The sequence below is a fragment of the Clupea harengus genome, chromosome 22, assembly GCF_900700415.2.
Source record: "Clupea harengus chromosome 22, Ch_v2.0.2, whole genome shotgun sequence".
Taxonomy (NCBI): domain Eukaryota; kingdom Metazoa; phylum Chordata; class Actinopteri; order Clupeiformes; family Clupeidae; genus Clupea; species Clupea harengus.
Genome location: NC_045173.1, coordinates 5,515,528 through 5,535,675, shown reverse-complemented (window position 1 = coordinate 5,535,675; position 20,148 = coordinate 5,515,528). Strand labels below are relative to the sequence as shown.

Sequence of the window (20,148 nt, the reverse complement as noted above, 5' to 3'; positions counted from 1 at the left end):
GAATGTGGAGTCTCTCAAATAATTATTTATCTGCTATGGGTGATATTTTGTCAATTTTCCAAAACCCCATTCATTCCCAAATAGGGTTTTTCTTTTTAAAAGGGTTGATTGTCTCTCTCACACTCCATTCACAGGACCCCTTATTTTATCATTATTGAAAACTGAATGTGAGTGTGAATTGCAATGTGTTATCTATCCAATTTAGTTTTTTTGTATGTGAAAGAGGGAGAGAAAGAGACCCGTTCACGCTTTATCTGGCAGAGTTACTGTGTGCATTACTAACTATCAGGCGGGAAAAAATGCATTCCCGTGTATAGGATGCACCCGAGAAGAAATTTTGCTAAATCAATGTATAAACCACAGTTAATAGTCGAAAAATAGTCAAGGACTACCTCTGGCCTTGAGCTATGTAGGTTAAGGCTAGATGTAGCGCCCTAACCATTCCTTTATTTTCAAGTAGGCTATAATTAAAACAAACAACATCAGTAGCTGCTATTATATTTTTTTTATTAAAATATAGCATTGATACATGCCACAATTTCGTATTTCAGCGGTAGAATAAAAGCATGGCCGCATCTATCATCTTCTGTGATGCCTTGTGTTGTCCAGCCCCACCAAATATGGTCCAGTCAAAAGCATTGAAGTCTCCACATGCCACTAATGCGCCAATTGGGTAATATCCCCCTCCACCAATACAGTACTGAAAAAGAGCAGAAGGTGTTAGGACTTTAAGGTTAGGATATTTACATTCTTGTTTTATAATATATAAGTTGTTTTACTCACATATTGAGGATTGCATCCAGTTGGCTTGACGCCAGAGCAGATGGCCACCGGTGCTTTTTCACTGTTGGACGCGCTGAAGGTAATAAAGCCTGGTTCAAATTCAGCTGCAAGAAAGAAAAAAATGGCTCTTATTCTGTACATCTCATGGAATGAGGGTTGTCAGACCTTCATTCATTCTCTGTTCAGCCATCCACCCATACCTCTTGCTGCAGGTCCATAGAGCTGGCCTGTAGATTTCTCATCCCCCTTATCGTATACCACAGGGATAGGGATTCCACTGCCTCCTTTGCATTCTGCCATTCCATGTTTCACAGGGTGGCGCTGGAGAGCACATCAAAACACAAAAAGATAACACTGTTTACTGTTTGATAATTGATATTTCATGCCTGCATCAGTATCAGGATCTTCTTGTATATCTCAAATTTCAGTATGTGAATAGTACACTTGTGTCTGTGTCAAACGTGAGTGTAAGTGTACATAATTATATTGAGATGTGTCTGTGTCAAATGTGTGAGTGTAAGTGTACATAATTATATTGAGATGTTTGTAAATGTTACTCATGTACATAATGCATCTGACATGACCCAAATGTTAGAGGTGTAGGTCTGAAAAAGGCGTGTTTCAACACAACATTGACAGTAAATTACATTTACCAATTAATGTCAATGGATGTTAGTTTGTGTACCTTGAATAAATGATAAAGATTTCCTCCGTAGGTTTTAAGGAAATGTGTCTCTGTGTGGTAGCGCAGAAAAGAGGAGTTGGACCAAAGTCCTGATTCCTCATTATTGGGAACATGCCATACGGAAACATCCCTGGCTTGAATGTCATAGTACCCAGGATTCTGTAAAGGAAAAGTTGGAAAATGGTCATGTGTGAGTAATACTGTTGGATCCAAGACTGGGATCCTGCAGTCGTACAAATGTCAAATGTATGTTCTGAAACTCTACCTGCAGTGCTTTAAAAATGTTCAATATAAAATGTTCTTACTTCCCAATAAAATACAGTAATATACTGGTCTGTTTTTATTATTTGTGTTTGGTTGGCTTGTTTGTTTGGTGGCTGCAACGCTGGGAACCAGATGCGCTGCTGTCCAACTACATTACACCCCCAATAGCTATTAGTGTTTTGCTGTTTTATCAAAGGGACAGAGAGACTTACTTTAATTACCAAATAAATCCCTTCATGACCTGGTGACTAGAACATTACACAAAATGGGCCATCGACCCAGTTTTATTCAACATAATCCATTAATTCGGCTGGGTTTTTTTTACACTTGGAGGGGGGGGGGCAGGGTGATAAAATTGACTTTGCAGATATTCAGTCCTCCTAAGCTTAATGACATCAGTTGTGGTCCCGACTCTGAAGACACTTTAATATTTATAATGGAAAATCCAGACTGAGAATCCTGACATCTACTGAATATTGTTTGTCCTCATACACCTGAATGGATCAAATGTGTATGTAATCTATGAAAATCCTCCATTCAAATGTTCAAGTAGAAATTAGATTATGCAGTAAAATATTTTCAAGGTACCTTGTAATCATCATCTGTAGCAGCGTCTGCTGTTCCAAAGGTGACCCTGTTGGCCCAGGACTGGTCACCCTCTGGCTTATCAGGGTTGTCTCCGTTCTGACTTGACCAGCGGTCCCCTTGGGTGCACTTTCCCAGGATGTCATTTTCATGAACACTGGCCACCAGAGTCCAGCCCCCACCATCTGTGGTCATGTCACAGAAGGTCTGATAGACGACTCCACTCTCGGTGATGAGGAAGTAAATGCCATCTATTGTAAAAAAAAATTATTAAAACACACACACACACAACATTTCTGGTTCAGTTAATCTGAAGCTTCCTGAACGTTAGTGACTCAAGTTCAAGTCTCTGTAAAATGTTAAGACATCAAACTAGGAAACCCACTCAAGAACACTTAGATTATGAGATATCTTATAAAATGTAACATGTCAGATGTGAAGAATTACCTTCCTTCACCTTAAATGTCTCTTGAATTTCTTTGCAGCTCTGGCCAACCATTCTCATCTTGGAATGATATCTTTTTAAATTCAGATTTTTGTGTAGCTCCTGGGTAGTTGTATCTGAAAAGAAACATTAGCAAAAATTATTTGTAATGATCCTTTTTTCAGCATTAAATATATTTTATCTCTGCTTATTCCAAAACACTAAACCAGCTGCTTTAGTGGTAAATGAGTGGCTTACTCCAGTTAGCCACTGCACAGAGTCCTAGTGCAAGGCAACTCAACAGAACGCTCTCCCCCAGCATGATGAAGCCTAGAGTGTGCAGTTTGGGTCCACAGTGAGGTTATTTATACTGACCATGACCTAGCACTGTTTATTTTTCTGTTTGTTTGATAAGAATGGAAATAGGCCTGTTTCGTAATAATGGACTTTACTGACTGACTTACTTACCCCATATGTCCATGTTCAAATAATCAACAAGAGATTGGGTAAGATTAAGCTTTAGTACAATGTTTTTTAAACGTAAAAATGTTACTTTGTTACTTAATAATGACATTAAATAGAGAACATTTTGTGAAATAATTTTGGTCTTTAATGGTGTTAAAAATGGCAGTCACAACACAATTAGACTGTTAATGAGTCTGTATGCACTCATAAAAGGGGATCCTTTTCTGTGGGATATCCCTCCAGGGGTGCAGCTTGAAACTTTACAAGCTTTTAAAATACATCACTTGTTTATAATTGGGAATCGAAGTGATCACCTGTTTGATTTTTCAGTTGCTTTTTTCACTTTTCTGACAACCCATCTGTTACCTCCACCCCACCACAGAATACAGTCAAGTTAACCTACCACACCATAGAAAACAGTCATGTTAACATACTCCACCGCAGAATACAGTCATGTTAATATATAATATAGGTTTAAATAAAATACAACAATATATTTTGTACATGTATTTGCATTGGTTTATGTAACGCAATAATTTATTTCCAAGACACATACACAAAAATAGTAATTTACATGGTTAATTCATATCTCCTCTGCCCTGACACAGAGAGCCTGAATAAATAACTCAAACACCCGTCATGTAGACCTACTTGGCTCAGCCTCGCTATTCAGTGCACGGAGGGTGATTAATAGACTACTGTAACCTCTTCAGAAATGTGAAAAAGCCTTTTCATTTGCATGTGACAAAAGCTCAACGTCATAGCTGCTCATAAACACGTGTTTCGAATGATCTCTTTCGAAATACATGAATTTACATTTTTAAATAGGCCTACTAAAAAATGCAGTGCAGGTGAAATCAAGCGTCATTCGAGGTGTGCTCTAATGTTCAAGCACGAATGTCATCAAAGACAAAAAGGCCCAAACTCACGGAAGATGGTTCCGCTCATGACACAGTGCATGACTAGGCTCTCTGTGTACGCTCAGTGACACAGAAGCATTGACCCTTCCATAAAAGTGAAATAGCCAATTATTTATGAAGGTGGGCCCGCAAAAAGGGAGCAGTATGCTCAGTGGGAAAGCTAATGGAATCTCACAAGTGCAGTAAAGCGGCAGGCTGCCAGCCCAACAGCCCAGATTGGACGACTGATTTTCTGTGACTTGAAACTGGAACGAATAACTGATTTAACAAGTGAGATTACGAAACATAGTGTGCCACAGCATCTCGGTGTGTTTCTGATAACTGAACATCTGTGCTTAGCGTCTTATGTTGATCCAGGTGGTTTGGAATGATGCACGACGCAGCCTCTATTGCGTTGATGCTGCTGCCTCCCAATGCGACCAGAGTTATCCTTGATAAACTTTTTTGACTTGAAATTGTGAACCGATAGCACCGCTGAAAAGTTAGTCGTAATCATAATTGTCACAATTACCAGGGCAAATGTCCTTATCCATCGTAATCGTATTTTCTCTACGGAGGTTGATTGTCTAGACCCATATTAACATATGCAACACCCATCGAACTGTTCTGATTGTTGGACGCAGGCTGGCTCACGTCAAATGTCCCTGAGGGTGCCTTGCCACAGACACCGCAGCAGTTCAAAAGGCGTGTGAATGCTTCCCTGAAGTCCGCGTTGAAAGCGTAAATGATTGGATTCAAAGATGAATTGCACCATCCGAACCACATGAACACTTCAAACGTAGTGTCACTCACACACTTTGGTTCGTCGTTCTGTGGTTCGTGGCAGAACGGCACCGCACAGTTCACGACGAAGAAAGGGAACCAACAGCACACGAAAACACCCATTATAATGGACAAAGTTTTGAGGAGTTTAGTCTCTTTTGACAACTTTAGTGTTTTCTGATGGGGGCAGGGATACACGCTAGATCTACAGTTAACGGCATGTTCAGCGGCACGCTCAAGAGACGATATTTTCAGTATCTGCAAATGAGCAATCTGGTAGATCTTTGTGTAAGTAACTATCATTATAGCCACGGGAATGTAGAAACTGATCAAAGATGACCATATTGCGTACGTCTTGCTAAGACTCGAGTCACAATTATCAACGGTTTGATTTGAGACTACAGTTGTCTCCTGCTCCGCTTTGTGCCAGTTTAACTGAACTGGGACGAACGAGATAACTCCCGACACGGTCCATGTGATGCTGACCATAATAAGGGCTAGCTTCTTGTTCATTTTTCTTTCGTATCTGAACGGACTGGAGATTGCCCAGTAACGGTCCAGACTAATAGCACAGAGATTAAGAATGGAAGCTGTGGAGCACATGATGTCGAAAGCCACCCATGTGTTACAGAACGTCCCGAACGGCCAGTGACCCAAGACATCAGCCACTGCCTTCCAGGGCATCACCAATACAGCCACCAACAGGTCGGAGAAAGCCAGGGAAACGATAAATATATTTGTGACTTTGACTCTCAGATGTCGGAACCGCAAAACCGCGGCACAAACTGTAAAGTTTCCAAATAGCGTCCACAAAATAAGCAGCAAAAAAACACATCCCATTAACATCCGAGTTGGAAACTCATCCCTGCCGGTGGTCCTCCCTGTATTGTTTGCCATTGACCTGTGATGCGTTTTTTTCTATGTGAGTTCAGGCTCCCGTTTCAGGGTCACCGCTATTATCTTCCAATTAACTTTTGCGTCTCCTTCGTCATTGAGTGTAACGATTTCCCAAAAAAATGGCAATGTCTTAAGGAATGTGGATAATTCAGAATTCGATTGAAGCTTACAGTCCATGCAGAAGAAATGAACTAGGGCGCGCACTACAGAGACAGCGGCGGCTGATAAAGAAACCACGTGCTACCTTTCACAGGAGAAGTGATGACGCCCATTTGCCTCCATGCAGGACAGCGCACTCAGGATCAGATGTTAATGAGACTCACATGGCAATACAAACTGAACTGAGTGGCACTTCACTGATACAAGTAGACAGGTATTTCTTGCATGTTTAGTCTCACACATGAACTGTATAGTTGTATAACTCTATACTTAAGCTCAGTGTGACATGGCAACTCAGAGGCATTTCAGAAACGTCATATTTTCATTATGATGAGACTTAAAAGCTTTGCCAACACTCTCTACAGTTCCCTCACTTGTTATCCTTTTGATTATTTATCCCTTCAGTTACTAGATTGCATTTACTCTCTCTCTCTCTCTCTCTCTCTCTCTCTCTCTCTCTCTCTCTCTCATACACATACACACACACATGCACACACACACAAATAAACACTCAGACAAGCACACACAGAAGCGCAGGTGTACACACACACACACACACACCCACATACTGTCACGTCAACAAAATATTAGAGAATAAGAGGCAACAGTCAATGACATAGATGGACCTAACTGGACATGCATGAAGGACAACAGTCACTGTGCATATCTGGCATTACACACTGTCTCACAGACTGATTAAATTATAATTGCTTTCTCTAATCACTGCCTCTGCACATTTACATGTATTTAGAGGAATTCACTTTTTCAACTGGATGATTGAGCCACTATGGAGGCCCGGGGCTTGCTAGTGGAGTGTTTGTTGGCCTGTCAGCCTTAGCTGATGGTAGTCTGCTTGGCATGGAAAATTGTGGCTGATGTCAGGAGGCAGGGACCCGTTAACTGAGACAGGTACAGGCTGGAGATGTTGCCAGACCTGTCCTGTACAAACAGAAAAGTCTGAGCCCAAATCAAATCTCATTTGGTTACTATAATACAGACATCTTTGGAGATGGTAAAGAGAAAGCCATCTGATGTTCCAGTAAACAGTGTTTTCCACAACGATAAAAAAAGACAGTAGCAATAACTTTGAGGACGGACACTCAAAGGAGCTTTAAAGGGGTTGTCTGAGGCTTCTGACAAAGCAAGCCAGTGGTTATGGCTTAGGCGCTCACAGACTACTTGGGGACATAAGAATTAACCTTTCATAATCGGAGAAGCCATTTTATTTTTCTAGATGCTGTACAAAAAAAAAAAAACCCAAATAAAAAAAATTTTAATTGCCATTGTGATTCACACCAAGAATTGACAAGACCTGTATTAATGTATGGACTGGAAGACGTTTGTAAGTCAAACTGCTCCTCAGCATAATGTCATTAAAAGAACAAAACAGTGGTCAGGATTTTGAAAATATGTAGTGAATGGTGCACTGGAGAATAGTGTGCAGCCATGCCTTGGACATCATCCCAAACATCCTGACAGTTCTGACACAAGGATAATGTCTGCATTTGTGTATTTCTCAATTAATCCACAGAAGAGGGTTACACTTGTAATTTCGACAATATATTACAATATTATATTAATATTTTTAAGAGAGCTCTAGTGTGTCAGTTTCTGGTGTACATTAACAGAGTTACATAAAGGTGTGAATGTGCACTGTAATGTAACACAATTCAGTAAAAGACAAAGAGGCATATTTTTATGGATTTTATTTCATAATGTTGTCTTGTGTTTCACTGATCGGTGATTCATTTAAATACCAAACAATAACCATAGAAGAACATTCGCTTTCAAACCACTGGAGATACCAGGCCAAACAAGACATCACAGTTCATCAACAGTGAAGAAAAAAAGGGTCAAGACAAAGGGCAGCAGAAGCAAAGGTCTTCCCCACAGTGTGGATGAAGACGCACGCCCCCATATGATTCACCATGCGTAACCATGGTATGCTACGCGACTTTTTCTTCTTGTGCAGTTGTCCTGTCACTGAGTGTGCTTGCATATGTGTCGAATGTGACAACAGACAACAAAGATTTGATTCAGGGTTGTTATGAAAGGAGCCGGTGCAGTTTAAAGCGTTAGAGCTGGCAGTTACCACAGTGTGCGAAGGTATGACATATCATGTGAAAAAAGACCAACAGAGTCTTTGAAAATCGTGTACAATGTCTATTTCTAAAACATAGAGAATACCTCAGTAGCAATAGGAGTGAATAACAACTAATTTCAACATCCAAGTAAAAATATATCCATGCAAGTAAGCACCAACCTCTATCATAGAGACAACCCATTGCGGAATTCCTCCAGTCCACAAGAACAGAATGGATAAACAGTGTACCTGACAATCAGGTCTGGGAAGAGTTATGTGCACCTGATAGCAACTCATATCTAAATAGGCATTCCCTTCCCAATAAATCACTGCAGCATAATATGGTGTATATTGCGAGGACTTTAGGTTCACTAGCTGGTCACAAAGGAGAGCACCATTGTTTAAATAGTACAGATAATATATCAACACTCGAGTTTACTAGGGCAGACATGTCGAGCAGGAGGTCTGAGAGTTTTTTTCAGAGGGAGGACATTTTTTCATATGATGCATTATTCATTACATTCTAACCCGTTTTTTCTGTTTAGTTTTTTTTTTTACTATTTCCATTATATATTTCAGTGATTGAGATGTGTGTGTATTTCTGTCTTTTATTTTGAAATCTCATTATTAATCTACTGTCTAATCTCTTGCCGTGACATTTTATCTAGTGTTAGCAGAATAATGTTGATTCATAGCAATGGTCACTGATTTGCATGTACACCCCTTACACAGAGTACACACACGCACACACACATACCACCCCAACCCCACACACACAATCATGCAGTCAGCTCAGCCCAAATTAGTAATGTTAGACCGGCCACCAGGAGGCGCCACAATGCGATGGCCAGAGCGTCGTGGGATGTTGTCATCAAACTGTGCTCCTAGGACAAAATACAAGAGCAACCCATGACACAATTAATCACTGGTTCATACCGGCACAGCTCCTGGTAACACTTTATTTGGATAGTCTTCCTACAGACACTTTACAGATGGTTTGTTGAAATTCAAGTTCAGTCTTTCTAATTGTTCACTGGACATCTTCTTAACCAAACCCAAAACCCTAACCTTAACCATACATTATAGTTAACAGAGTTTCAACAGATTTTCAGAATTTCAACAGTTTTTCTATAATCTGAGCATCTGTAGATAGTCTATAGTGACCATCCAAATAAAGCGATTTCATAAAACATGAGATAAACCAGAGATAAAACTATTCTGGTTAATAGATTTGAATGTAATTCATCATTAATTCCATATTGCAAAGCACAATTTTAAGTGGGATTACCTGATAGGCTGAAGTTGGACTGGTGGAGATTTCTGATTGGTGGGGGCTGGTGGGTTGTTGGCGAGGTCTTGGCAGACGGTGCCGGGGTTATGTACTTTGGGGTGGCAGGCACATCGTACACAGGGCCATCATACATTCCACGAGACACACCCTGCCTGCCCATCATCTGTAAACCACAAATCCCAGAATTCTTAGGAGGATGAGAACCTTCCCATATTAGACTCTATGACTAGTTTCTTTCCATCATTTGATGACGTAAATTCATTTCAGTCTGTAAGTCCTTATGACACAAACCTCGACAACAATCAGATTTTTGTTTAAAAGAATTTGTTAACTCCATAGAGTGTGTACATTCTTAATCTTTAAAACTTTTACAGATAAAAATTATATTTCATTCCATAGGGAAAAAAGTAAATAATATAAAAATGTTATAAAACATTCGTTCTCACATTGTCCCTGGTTTTGACGCGCTGGTAACTGTAGTCAGGGAAGGGCTTTCGGGGAATGAAACGACCAGTGCCCTGTTGCACATGAAGCTTGCCCTTCTCATAGGCAATCTTCCCCTGGCTCACCACCAGAAAGGGAGCCCCACGACACTCCATCCCCTCAAAGATATTATACTCCTGAGCCTGAGAGAGAGAGAGAGAGAGAAAGAAAGGTATAATTACTGTAATACTAGCCAAATTGGGTTTAACATGAGCAAAATATTGTAGCAATACTTTTTTTTTAAATACATTTAATTTAATTTAATATTTTCCATTTTAAAACACAAAGATAGAACAATGAAGTCAAATAGGAGATGAAAGGAGAGGAATAGGAGAGTTTGAACTCAGTTGTATAGACATGCAATCAAATCCCTTTCAGAACAGCGGGCAGAACCATGTCTATACACTTCTGAACGTTAGCAAGGAAAGCGTAGGTGAAATGGAGAAATAGGTGAAAATAAGGCTAAATATTATACAATTATAAAATCATCACTTCTCTCACCGACTGCTGCAGTTTGGCAGTAATGGTCCTGGTCCTGTCAGGGTCCCAGACGACGATGTCAGCATCTGAGCCTACAGCTATCCGGCCCTTCCGCGGGTAAAGGTTGAAGATCTTGGCTGCACTGGTGCTGGTGACAGCCACAAACTGGTTCTCATCCATCTTCCCCATCGCCTGAACAAAAGGATTCAAGATAAAGTTTGACCCGATCAGAAATCATCCTTAAGGTCATGCCTCAAAAATCTGAACATGACTGTACACAAAAAAATATAAAACATATCACACTCAAACCAACACACATACATACACACACACACACTCTCTCTCTCTCTCTCACTCTCTCTCTCTCTTTCTCTCTCTCTCTCTTTCTCTCTCCCTCACCACAGCTTTGTCCCAGACGAAGGCCATCCTCTCTTCTACTCCATTGGTCCCCTCGGGGATGAGGGTGAAGTTGTCTTTCCCAATGGCCTTCTGGGAGGTGCTGTAGGCGCAGTGTGCACTGCCCACCACCTGCAGATCTCCACTGTGCCACAGGAACATGACAGCCACAACTATGTTAAGTGCACATGCAACAACAGCTAACAAAAGCTAATCAGATCAAATGTTTATGCATGGCACAAAAACATAATATAAGACAGCAGTTTTTCAATCCACGGCAAAAACACAGACAATTTTGTTCAATGTTCAATAAATCCCATTGGTTGTCATTTTTCTTGCACACACACACACACTTTTATTTAAAATATATATTTGAATGGTGTATCTAAGCATTAACAATGTGACGGCAAACACATTAGTTCCATATAATTGTTTGAAGAATATTATATGTTGTTGTTTGTATAAGTTGATATATATTGGACTGTACTATGTGGCTGTTTTTGTAAAAATCAACACACATACACACAGGAAAAATCAACACACAACACACATACACACGAGCAAAGATCATTCTTGATAGATTATCATCTGACACCAGGCCCTTATGCAACAAATGGAGTCTGAGGCACTTATGTAGACCACCACCAGATGGCCTTGCAATGCAAGCAGGTGAGCTCTCCTGCATGCTGTTGCTGGGGTAAGTCGAAAAGCTGAGCCGCCACACTGCCACCTCCTGTTAACTATGCCTGGCTGGACATGGTGAGGAGTGGCCCTTAATACCCAGGTCTCTCTCTTCATATAATATCCACTCCTGTGTTCAAGAAGCCATCAGTTCATGAAGCTCTGATCTAAACATATCATGATTCCATGATATTGAAAGCCAAAGCCATTCATTTAGGAAACTGTACCTGCTCAGGTGAGTGGCAGGTAAAAAAAAACAACAGACTTTTCTGTTAAAAAACATAAAACACTGCATTTGTTAAATTAAAATAGAAGGTGGAAGAGAGGCATGTAAGATCTAAATAAATATATAATAAAGCAGCATATCCTATTATCAATAATAGACAACAGAAGCCATCTAAGCGTTGCCAAAAGCCTAAAAATACATGTATTCTCTGGTCGTGCAAATCTGAGAGAGAGAGCATCATTGCACTGACATCTCCCTCCCTCTCGTCAGCCTGCCTCCAAGCTGGAGGGAGGGAGGTAAGGCAGAAAATGATGGCGAGGAGTGGGGAGTGGGGGTGTAACCATGGCAACAGGAGCTGAACGCCACCAGCACTGCATTTCTATTTCTGGAAACGGGGCCAGGGAAAGCAAGGTGTGGTACAGAACCGAGTTTGGGAGGAAGTGGATCGCATCTCAGTGAGAGAGGCAGAGCAGCTGGTGGCCAGCAGGGCCAGCTGTTTCAGTGGTGGGGATCTATAAGATCACCTTCCATCATTGGTTTACAATACAGCATTTTATACCTCTCAAATCGTAAATGCAATGCACTGGTGTCATGAAAGTAGTCTCTGTGTGGAAAATTCTCACAGATTAAAAAAATAATTGTTTAGTCATTTGGATTCATGTAGCAGATCTCGCTGTCATCGGTCCATATTTATAAAGTATTTGTGCAAACACATGTCAATGTTGCGTTATTGTATAATAATTCAGATGACTTAATCAATATTTAAAGAGACCGATATGTAAATGAGTATACAAAGATGGAATGGGATTGGCCATGCTCTCCTACCAGGCGAGCAGAGAGTGGAGGTGGTCGGGGGTCGTAGGGTCTGGGCTGAGGGGTGGAGACGTCACATAGGCAGCGGCCTTGGCCCAGTTCTTGCTCCAATAGTGTGATCCATCAGTGGCCAAGCTGGCTGTGATTGGCTCACCAAACACTACGGAGCCTACACAGTCAAATAGAATGCAGTATATTGTAAACGCTGTAAAAGCTGAATTTAACACAAATAAGAAACATTTTGGTTAAATTCTATGGAGTGTTAAAATGGCTCTACAATCTGGTGCATCTATTGCTAAAAATGGTGCAACACTGAGGCACTCCCTGCAATTTCATTGAACTGCTCATACTATAGACTTGAATGCACACTAAACTGACTAATTTTGCATCTCTCAATTTTTCAAAATAAGTTTGAATAAGTCAACACTGTGATTGTAACAGTATGAGGACAGCATTAATGATCTGCGTTAATGATTAATGAGTGTTTGGAGAAATGTTCAGGCTAGTAAACAGTGTTTACTCCATATTTGGCAACATGTTTAACATATAACTGCAATACATGTCACACTAAAGTGATGTCTTTCTTGTCACTGATTGATGATGACACACGCTCACCTTTCTTCCTGGCCTGGGCTATGGTGTCGGCAGCACTCTTGCTCATCACCTTGGTGATGTAGACAGGACAGTTCACCCGGTTTCCAAGGGTAATGGCGCGGTAAACTGCCTCCGCCTCCAGCTTGGAGGTGAAAATAACCAAATGAGAGCTGAACTCAGTAGGATGTATTTTCATGCTGGTGTTATCTCATTGGTTTAGGCCTTATTGGGTAATCCCTTAATTGGCTAAATGATCTGTGGGCATTACCTCCTCTGGGCGACTCAGTGGGTGACCCTCGGGTCCTGTGATTCCCATATCCAGAATCTTACTCTGCTCCTGGGAGACAATTTGACAGTTTTGGTCACTGCGATGTTCACCATCACTATAACCAGCACAGAGAGGATGTGGTGCATATCATTCTTTTTATTAAAATCTTTACATTATTATTGTACTATCATCACTATGATCATCAATCGTCATCATCATCTTCCCTATCATTTATTTTTACCAACCAGGTCACCACTATCACTGCCCTCTTGTTCATAACTTGTCTTGTTATATTCACAATAATTTCTACATTCGTAACATATTATGACCAGCTCTTTCACCAGCTATTCATTGTTTCATCACGACTGCTTCAAATCTGCATCTTATCATTATGTTCCTACTTTAAATAAACTTTCCTAATAAACTTGAACTTGAACTTGAACTTTATTATTGTTCACTGAGAGCTGGCCTGCCCACCATGCTCACTCACCTGTGCAATGAGGTCTCCATTCTCTGCATGCACCATCACCACAGCTCCCAGTTCTTTCAGGTAGGAGAAGGCCTCATACAGCTACAGGCGGAGACAGGGATGGAACCAATGAGCTGTTACTCACTGTTCATCAGTAGAGCAAGACTGAATTCATGTGAGAGAGATTTACAGTGTCTCTCGAACCATACAGTAAAGAAGTGGTGGGCAATTTACCTGGGAGTCTGACATCTGGTACAGGTCCTTGTAAGCCATGTAAACTAGGAAAGAGTTGATCCCTGAGAGAGAGAGAGAATTCACGAGTGAGAGAGATAGATAGAGAGAGAGAGAAAGAGAGAGAGAGAGAGAAATATAAAGACATTAGTTTGCAATGATGTTTTACAGGGTTCCCATACATTCTCAACTTTACCATGATCTTTCTAGGACCCTTAATGACATGGCCATGACCTTTCTTAACCTACAAGTAAACAAGATTGTGTGCTTTACGCTACAGGTTGGGCCCTTTTATTGAATGAAAATTTAGCAACAACCTTTTAAAATATTTTTTTAAAGGATAATTAGGCTATCCATTCAAGTAGAAACTGTCATTTCAAGTGGAAACTGTATCACTCTGCAGAAAATTGCACAATGAAACATTATCCATGGAAAAGTACAATAACTTAATTTACATAAATTACTTTGCCAAACTTTTAATTAATTTAATTATTTTCATGACTTCTCCAGGCCTGGAAAATGAGATTGAAAAAAGACTTCTCCATGACCGTGGGAATCCTGTGAAAATCAAAATCATTGTTGGAATAAATCCACTTCTTTGCATGTCCGTATGTCTGTCACTAAAATCTCAAACGGACCTGAGCAGTGTGTCACTAACCTTTCTCCTGCACCAGAAGATCCAGCTCCTCCTTCACACCCTCGTGCCACTGCGGAATGTCCATGTGCAGGGAGTAATCACAGCACGACTTCCTGTCCGCAGCCTCCTGCCACTTCTCAAAGGCCTCAAGCAGACTGTCACCTGGCTGCGGGTTGACATGATCGACTGGACAAAGAGAATGGAAGGTGTCATTGGAGCCACTATCATATGCAGAGCAATCATTGGTGTCAGGTATGTCTGCAGTGGAATCTGTACTCATTTTACCAACACAGGAATTGATCATTCTTTGGAATTATTTTATAATGTACAGGCTGCTGTATAGAACTGTTGCTTGTAATTGTCTTAAATTAAATTATATACTTTTGTACAAACCATTTGCACAGAATCACTTGCTCTTTGTTATTGTTTACAGATGTCTCTCTGTTTTGTTACAAGATTGACCATGCATATTTAAAAAGACTGAAGGTCTAATCAGAAGTGTTTATTTAAACATGTCACGCTGCTTGTCTTATAAACGCACTGATCATGGTGGTGCCTCCAGCCACTGCAGCCCTAGTGCCTTGGTAGAAGTCATCCACAGGGGTGACCCCCAGGTGAGTCTTCTGCAGGCAGGTGTTGACATCGATGCCGCCAGGGATCACCATGCGCCCATCCGCCTCCACCACCTTCACACCACCAGGAACAATCAGATTCTCCCCCACCTGCCTGGAGGAAACAACGGGAATGAGAGGGGGGGAGAGAGGCACCATTAAGTTTCATGAAAGGAAACACACATCTCCCATAATAAAGAAAGCTAACCTTTCTCAGACATTAAATGCGAGTTCAAGATTTAGTGGGAATCCCCAGTTTAACAGTGTATTTCAGCCCTCACATTAAGCAATATCTGACTTACTTTATGAGACCATCTTCCACATAGACATCAGCATAGAATGACTGGTCATCATTAACAATCCTCCCTCCTTTGATGAGCAGTCTATCACTCTGTGAAAAAGAAAGCGAGCAGAAACATTAAGTATTTTCCTTTTGCTTTAATATTGAGTGCTCTTTGCTTCAAGTGTTCATTTCTTGAACATTCTTTTGCATCACTTTAAAATGCTTTTGAGTCACCAGAAAAGCATGGGTGGAGTTTGTCCTATCAAGAAGGCAGAAGCTGTCTTAACTAAAATGCGTTTGGTTTCCATTGAAACCTAGCATCATCTGTGTGAGAGCACCTTACTGACAGCTGAGAACAAGTAAAAGCATTTTGCTGACAAAAGAACTTGAATTTATTCAACATTTGTTTTTTATTTGTTCAGTTTACGTAACCAATGAATCCAGACACAGGTGTCACATATAATTTATCTGATGCTGAAATACACGTGCATTGACATCATACAGGTCACGTCAGTTGATTGATTCTGTCAATTGAATTGCAAACGTTAGGTAGTTTCATGGAGAGAATGACTGACAGCGGCCCCCGCCCCCTAACACTCGTGTCTGTCCTTGCCTGAAGCCCTCCATATGAACCCTGTTGCGCCTGGCATACAGCTCCAATGACCTACTCTTTGAAATAAGCTCACAGAAACCCACTTGCCCTGTCATGTCTTGACAAGGCGATAGAGTTTTATCATTGATTGCTTATGGTCACTCACCAACCATATAGGCTACACTGAAACTGATGGGACGGTGACAAAATCGCGGGAATGACTTTGACATCGATTCGGTTTGCCTCGTCACATTGTACTTTGAAATGGTTGCTGATAACGTTACATTAAGCAGCAGGAAAGCCATGGCCTCCACTCTTCTCGTCTCACTAAGAATTTAATCCCTCCGCCTATTGCCGAGGGTAGGGATTTAGAGAAGGATTCAGCAGTGGTTCCTCCCAACAGCCAGGCCGCGTATCTTACCGTCAGGTGGGGGATGCTCTTTTTCCCTTGGTAGCCTATCCCGGACATGCTGTCCTGCCCCGCCGACGTCGCGAGCACAGACGCGATATGAACAATAAGCTGGTTTGCCCTTCTTTGTGTCTCGAGAGCGCCTACGCACAGCGCGAGAGTTGTGCCGCTGCCGTCTGCTTAGTGGGATGAGCGCCTCTCACAGGATGTGTGCGTGTGTGTGTTTGTGTGATTCCACGCGTGAACGGGAGCGCCCCCTTACAAGTACAGCCTGTGGTGGCCAAAAAGTCACGGCCCGCGTCAAAACCAGCCGCCAGATGGGACGTGCGCAGCCTGGGGGCGAACATAATCTTTATCGAGACCATGTATTCTGTTATTGTTTGGTGTAGGGTAAACCATCCTTGTGATGCTGGATTAGTTAAAATAATACAAAGTCAAGCAGCGCAAAACGAGTAATATAGACTACCTGTCACCATCACCATTCAGGATTCTATATAATACTGAAACAATAAAAGTAGGCTACATGTATTAATTATAGAACCCAATAAAGGTGTCTTTGCATTAGCTGGCATAACCCCTGCCCTTCACGTAGCCCACCTTTCCGTCAGCTTGTCCTGAAAAGCAGTCCTTTCCAGACGAGTATGTGATCTCGACACCCGCGCGCCCATCCTCTCGGTTTCCCGGGGAGTTGAGGCTACCAACGCTGGCTGTCTCGCTGACACAGTCACCGTCTAGGACACGCTCTCTGCTTCCACTTCGAGGGATACGACTCCCTCTCTGGCTCACAGCGGTAGACTCCAAATCAATTGTTTTTTTGTCGAATGCCCCCTCCACTGAGCTGAACATTCCGCAATGCTTCTGTCGCTGACTTGGACCCGTTGTGTTAGGCCTTGCCAAGTAAACCGGGAGTTCATCCTCCCGATTCCACTGTCGCCGGCAGTCGGACATTGCACGCAATAGACTAGTATGTTTAATCGAGGTGACAATCTGGATACTAAAACCAGGTCAAGCCAGATGCTTTAAACCATGCAGCCTGCTGCAGTGCGTGAGATGAACTGTGAAACCTTGAGCTGCGCGAGGGGGTGCGCCGAATAACTGATGCAGTGCTCTAATTTCAGTTGGTCCATAAACTGCAGTTATGGCGTATTTGTTTGATGTCGTTGGTGTCCTCTCTAAAAAGCAGCCAGAATTACTCCAGGTGACATGCAATGGGCGAGTTAAAGCAAAAAGAGCCTTCAAACCGGTGGCCATCGTTTCTGTTATGTAGTTGTTATGTGCTTGTTGTCCTTCCCTTGCCGGCTTGATATACGCATATTTTGGGTAGCGGCGGAATGTGTATTGAGTGCTCAGCTTCAGAGACGACTAACAGCAACTTAAACGAATGTTGCTGCAGCTCATGTACATTTTAAATGTGATTGCACCAGTTGTTCGATGTAGCTTAAGTTATAAAGAGGAGGCAGATGCATTAGACTAAATTGGTCTCCAATGGGGGTTGTGGTTTCACAAACGAAGTTGGGAAAGCAGCACAGCTTGATTGTCCTGGGAACTGTCTTTCAGCACCTGCTTGAGGGATTCGATTCAAAACAAGGGACATGATTCAATGAATCGATCTCGCTCCTCGGGATTCGTACTGATATAAAGAATGGAGAAATAAAGTTAGACCTAGGGAAGTAAAAAAACAAAAAAAAAAACAGCTTGTGTAAGGAGATGCTCAACTTGACTGAACGCTTCGGGGAAACACCACACTCGCCCGTTTCCGCTCTTAAGTCGCTTTGTGTGTTATCCCAGCATTGCACTGTAAATCTCAAAGCCGTATCTATTTCTTTAGAGGGCAGATTTACGACATAAAGCAGGAAGTTTCACAAGCCTGTTATTTCATTTCAGCTAAATAAAAGAATTGCTGCATGAGGGTATATATTGCAGATGGACTGGTGTGGCAGACATGCCCATTAAAGTTTCACAAATTCTGGGTGGCAAAAATAGACGAATGTCATACGTAATATTTATATTCCACAAAGAAGCAAATGCAATAAACAGACAATGACAAGTACGTAAGCTGCAATGGTTGAAATAAAGTGATTTTTGAAAGGAGGTCGATTATTCTCTCTTTACTCTGCAGACCACATGCAACCTCAGTTAAATTAATTCCCGAAAACCAACTGAAGAGTGAATACTCAGGGTTAACTCTTTTCGACAGAATGATGAATATGAGTCAGACGAAAAACGTGCCCGCACTTGAGTCAAATAGTCATGAATCTTGAGTACGTGGCTCAAATCCCCTGCTAAACCAGCGATAAGCCTATAGGCAATGGATGCTGCAACACTAAGGAAAGCCAATCGTATCAATGATCCAGTAGATGGACACCGACATTAACCAACAGAAAGATTCACGGGCTGACAACGACTGGGACAGCTGAAGGGATCCCATTGCCAGCCTCTTCCATGCACGTCTCCGATTTCGCGAGCCAGTCGGGACATGGACTTTCGCAAATGTTTCATCTACGTCTGGTAATCAGTACAGGAAACATTTGTTTTATGTGGATCATTGCAATTTTTCCAAATTAATCAAGTAAGTAACTCTTTTTTATTGCGCTACTCTGTTTTTACTTGAAACTAAGTCAAGGCGTAAATTGCTTTACAGCCTGTTGAGGGGCTTGTCAGAGTTCCAGTATACTAGGCAATCATACCAGCATAAGACTAAACCCGTGGTCTGGAAGTTTTTACTGAACTGAAGTAGTATGGAAAACTTGGGAATGCTGTCAAAGGACCTTTATATTAACCAGTTCAATTCATGAATCTGAACAGAAGGCGAATTTTTTTATGTTTAAAATTAACTTGTAGTTTTCTCTGTTGTTTTCTTGTGACGTGTTGTAAAGTGCGCATGAGGATACGATACAGTTGTAAGATACATGTAAGATACAGTTCCATATGCCTTATATCAATTAGAGAGACAGAACAAAGTAGAGATCCTTGAGTAATTAAGAATATAATGTATAGTGTTGCACTGCAGGGTGTCAACTGACAGTGAAGACAAAGGTCACAAGTACCACAGTTGCCATCCACACCTCTCAACTCTCTTGCTTGGCGTTAAAATAGCACTGCACTTGCATATGATGAGTTCCAGTCTGACAAGTTCAAGCTGGTGACTTCCTTGTCTTTTGCAGCTGCGATGGACCTGAACAACCCACCTCCATCCTCACCTACGCCCCCTCTGGAAAATGGAGCATCAGTCAATGATACTGATCCTCACATCCCCAAATCTTCCAAACCCCAACCCTTGCCCGTGTCAGCCATCACACCACCTCCCCCTGAGAGTTCTGCCAAATCCCTCTCCACCTCCAAAACTTCGACCACCACCTCCATGTCCCCAGCAGCATGCGCAGATCCTCCAAGCACACTCCAAAACACCTCGCCTGCTTCTTCAGCCAAATTAATCAGCCCCTCTGCCACACCCACACCCACAGTCGGTGTCTCCCCAGGCTCCCTCAAAACACCTGAGATCTCCACCACCCCCTCTAACACCAACACAGCGCCATTGTGGAACACCACAGCGATGCCTTTGAGTTCCTCAAAGCCCAGTGTTTCATCACCAGCCTCTTCACCACCTGGTTCGGAACCTGCCTCTGCCACGACACAAAATACCTCTATTGCTCGCAC

The 20,148-nt window shown here is 41.9% G+C and overlaps 4 protein-coding genes across 5 annotated transcripts in view; 1 reads left to right on the top strand and 3 right to left on the bottom strand.

The window, feature by feature from the left end:
- Positions 1 to 490: 490 nt before the first annotated feature.
- Positions 491 to 3,110, bottom strand: LOC105903531 (intelectin-like). Its single transcript, XM_031560286.2, has 7 exons — positions 3,000 to 3,110; positions 2,765 to 2,878; positions 2,321 to 2,568; positions 1,469 to 1,627; positions 984 to 1,104; positions 784 to 887; positions 491 to 700 (listed from the first exon to the last, which is right to left on the bottom strand). The coding sequence occupies exons 1-7, from the start codon at positions 3,061 to 3,063 to the stop codon at positions 548 to 550; spliced, it is 963 nt and encodes a 320-aa protein (XP_031416146.1). The 5' UTR covers positions 3,064 to 3,110; the 3' UTR covers positions 491 to 547.
- Positions 3,111 to 3,283: 173 nt separating this feature from the next.
- On the bottom strand, positions 3,284 to 6,108 carry LOC105903503 (D(1B) dopamine receptor). Its single transcript, XM_012831269.3, has one exon. The coding sequence runs from the start codon at positions 5,783 to 5,785 to the stop codon at positions 4,676 to 4,678; it is 1,110 nt and encodes a 369-aa protein (XP_012686723.2). The 5' UTR covers positions 5,786 to 6,108; the 3' UTR covers positions 3,284 to 4,675.
- A 1,527-nt stretch (positions 6,109 to 7,635) lies between these two features.
- Positions 7,636 to 18,360, bottom strand: crmp1 (collapsin response mediator protein 1). 2 transcript variants are annotated; one of them, XM_012831303.3, is made up of 14 exons: positions 17,089 to 18,360; positions 15,510 to 15,598; positions 15,138 to 15,322; positions 14,618 to 14,782; positions 13,963 to 14,024; positions 13,750 to 13,830; positions 13,260 to 13,328; positions 13,013 to 13,133; positions 12,410 to 12,566; positions 10,681 to 10,822; positions 10,303 to 10,473; positions 9,765 to 9,944; positions 9,316 to 9,481; positions 7,636 to 8,911 (listed from the first exon to the last, which is right to left on the bottom strand). In XM_012831303.3, the coding sequence occupies exons 1-14, from the start codon at positions 17,437 to 17,439 to the stop codon at positions 8,820 to 8,822; spliced, it is 2,031 nt and encodes a 676-aa protein (XP_012686757.2). In that variant the 5' UTR covers positions 17,440 to 18,360; the 3' UTR covers positions 7,636 to 8,819. The 2 variants fall into 2 exon arrangements, with proteins under 2 accessions (XP_012686757.2, XP_031415590.1); XM_031559730.2 differs by lacking the exon at positions 17,089 to 18,360 and adding an exon at positions 16,504 to 16,935.
- A 576-nt stretch (positions 18,361 to 18,936) lies between these two features.
- Positions 18,937 to 20,148, top strand: part of wfs1a (Wolfram syndrome 1a (wolframin)) — an 11,332-nt gene continuing 10,120 nt past the window's right edge. Inside the window, exons 1-2 of the mRNA XM_012831336.3 lie at positions 18,937 to 19,060; positions 19,656 to 20,148. The exon at positions 19,656 to 20,148 is cut by the window's right edge and continues 83 nt beyond it. Coding sequence (XP_012686790.2) covers positions 19,661 to 20,148 — 488 coding nt within the window. The 5' untranslated portion in view covers positions 18,937 to 19,060; positions 19,656 to 19,660. The remainder of the gene's footprint in view (positions 19,061 to 19,655) is intronic.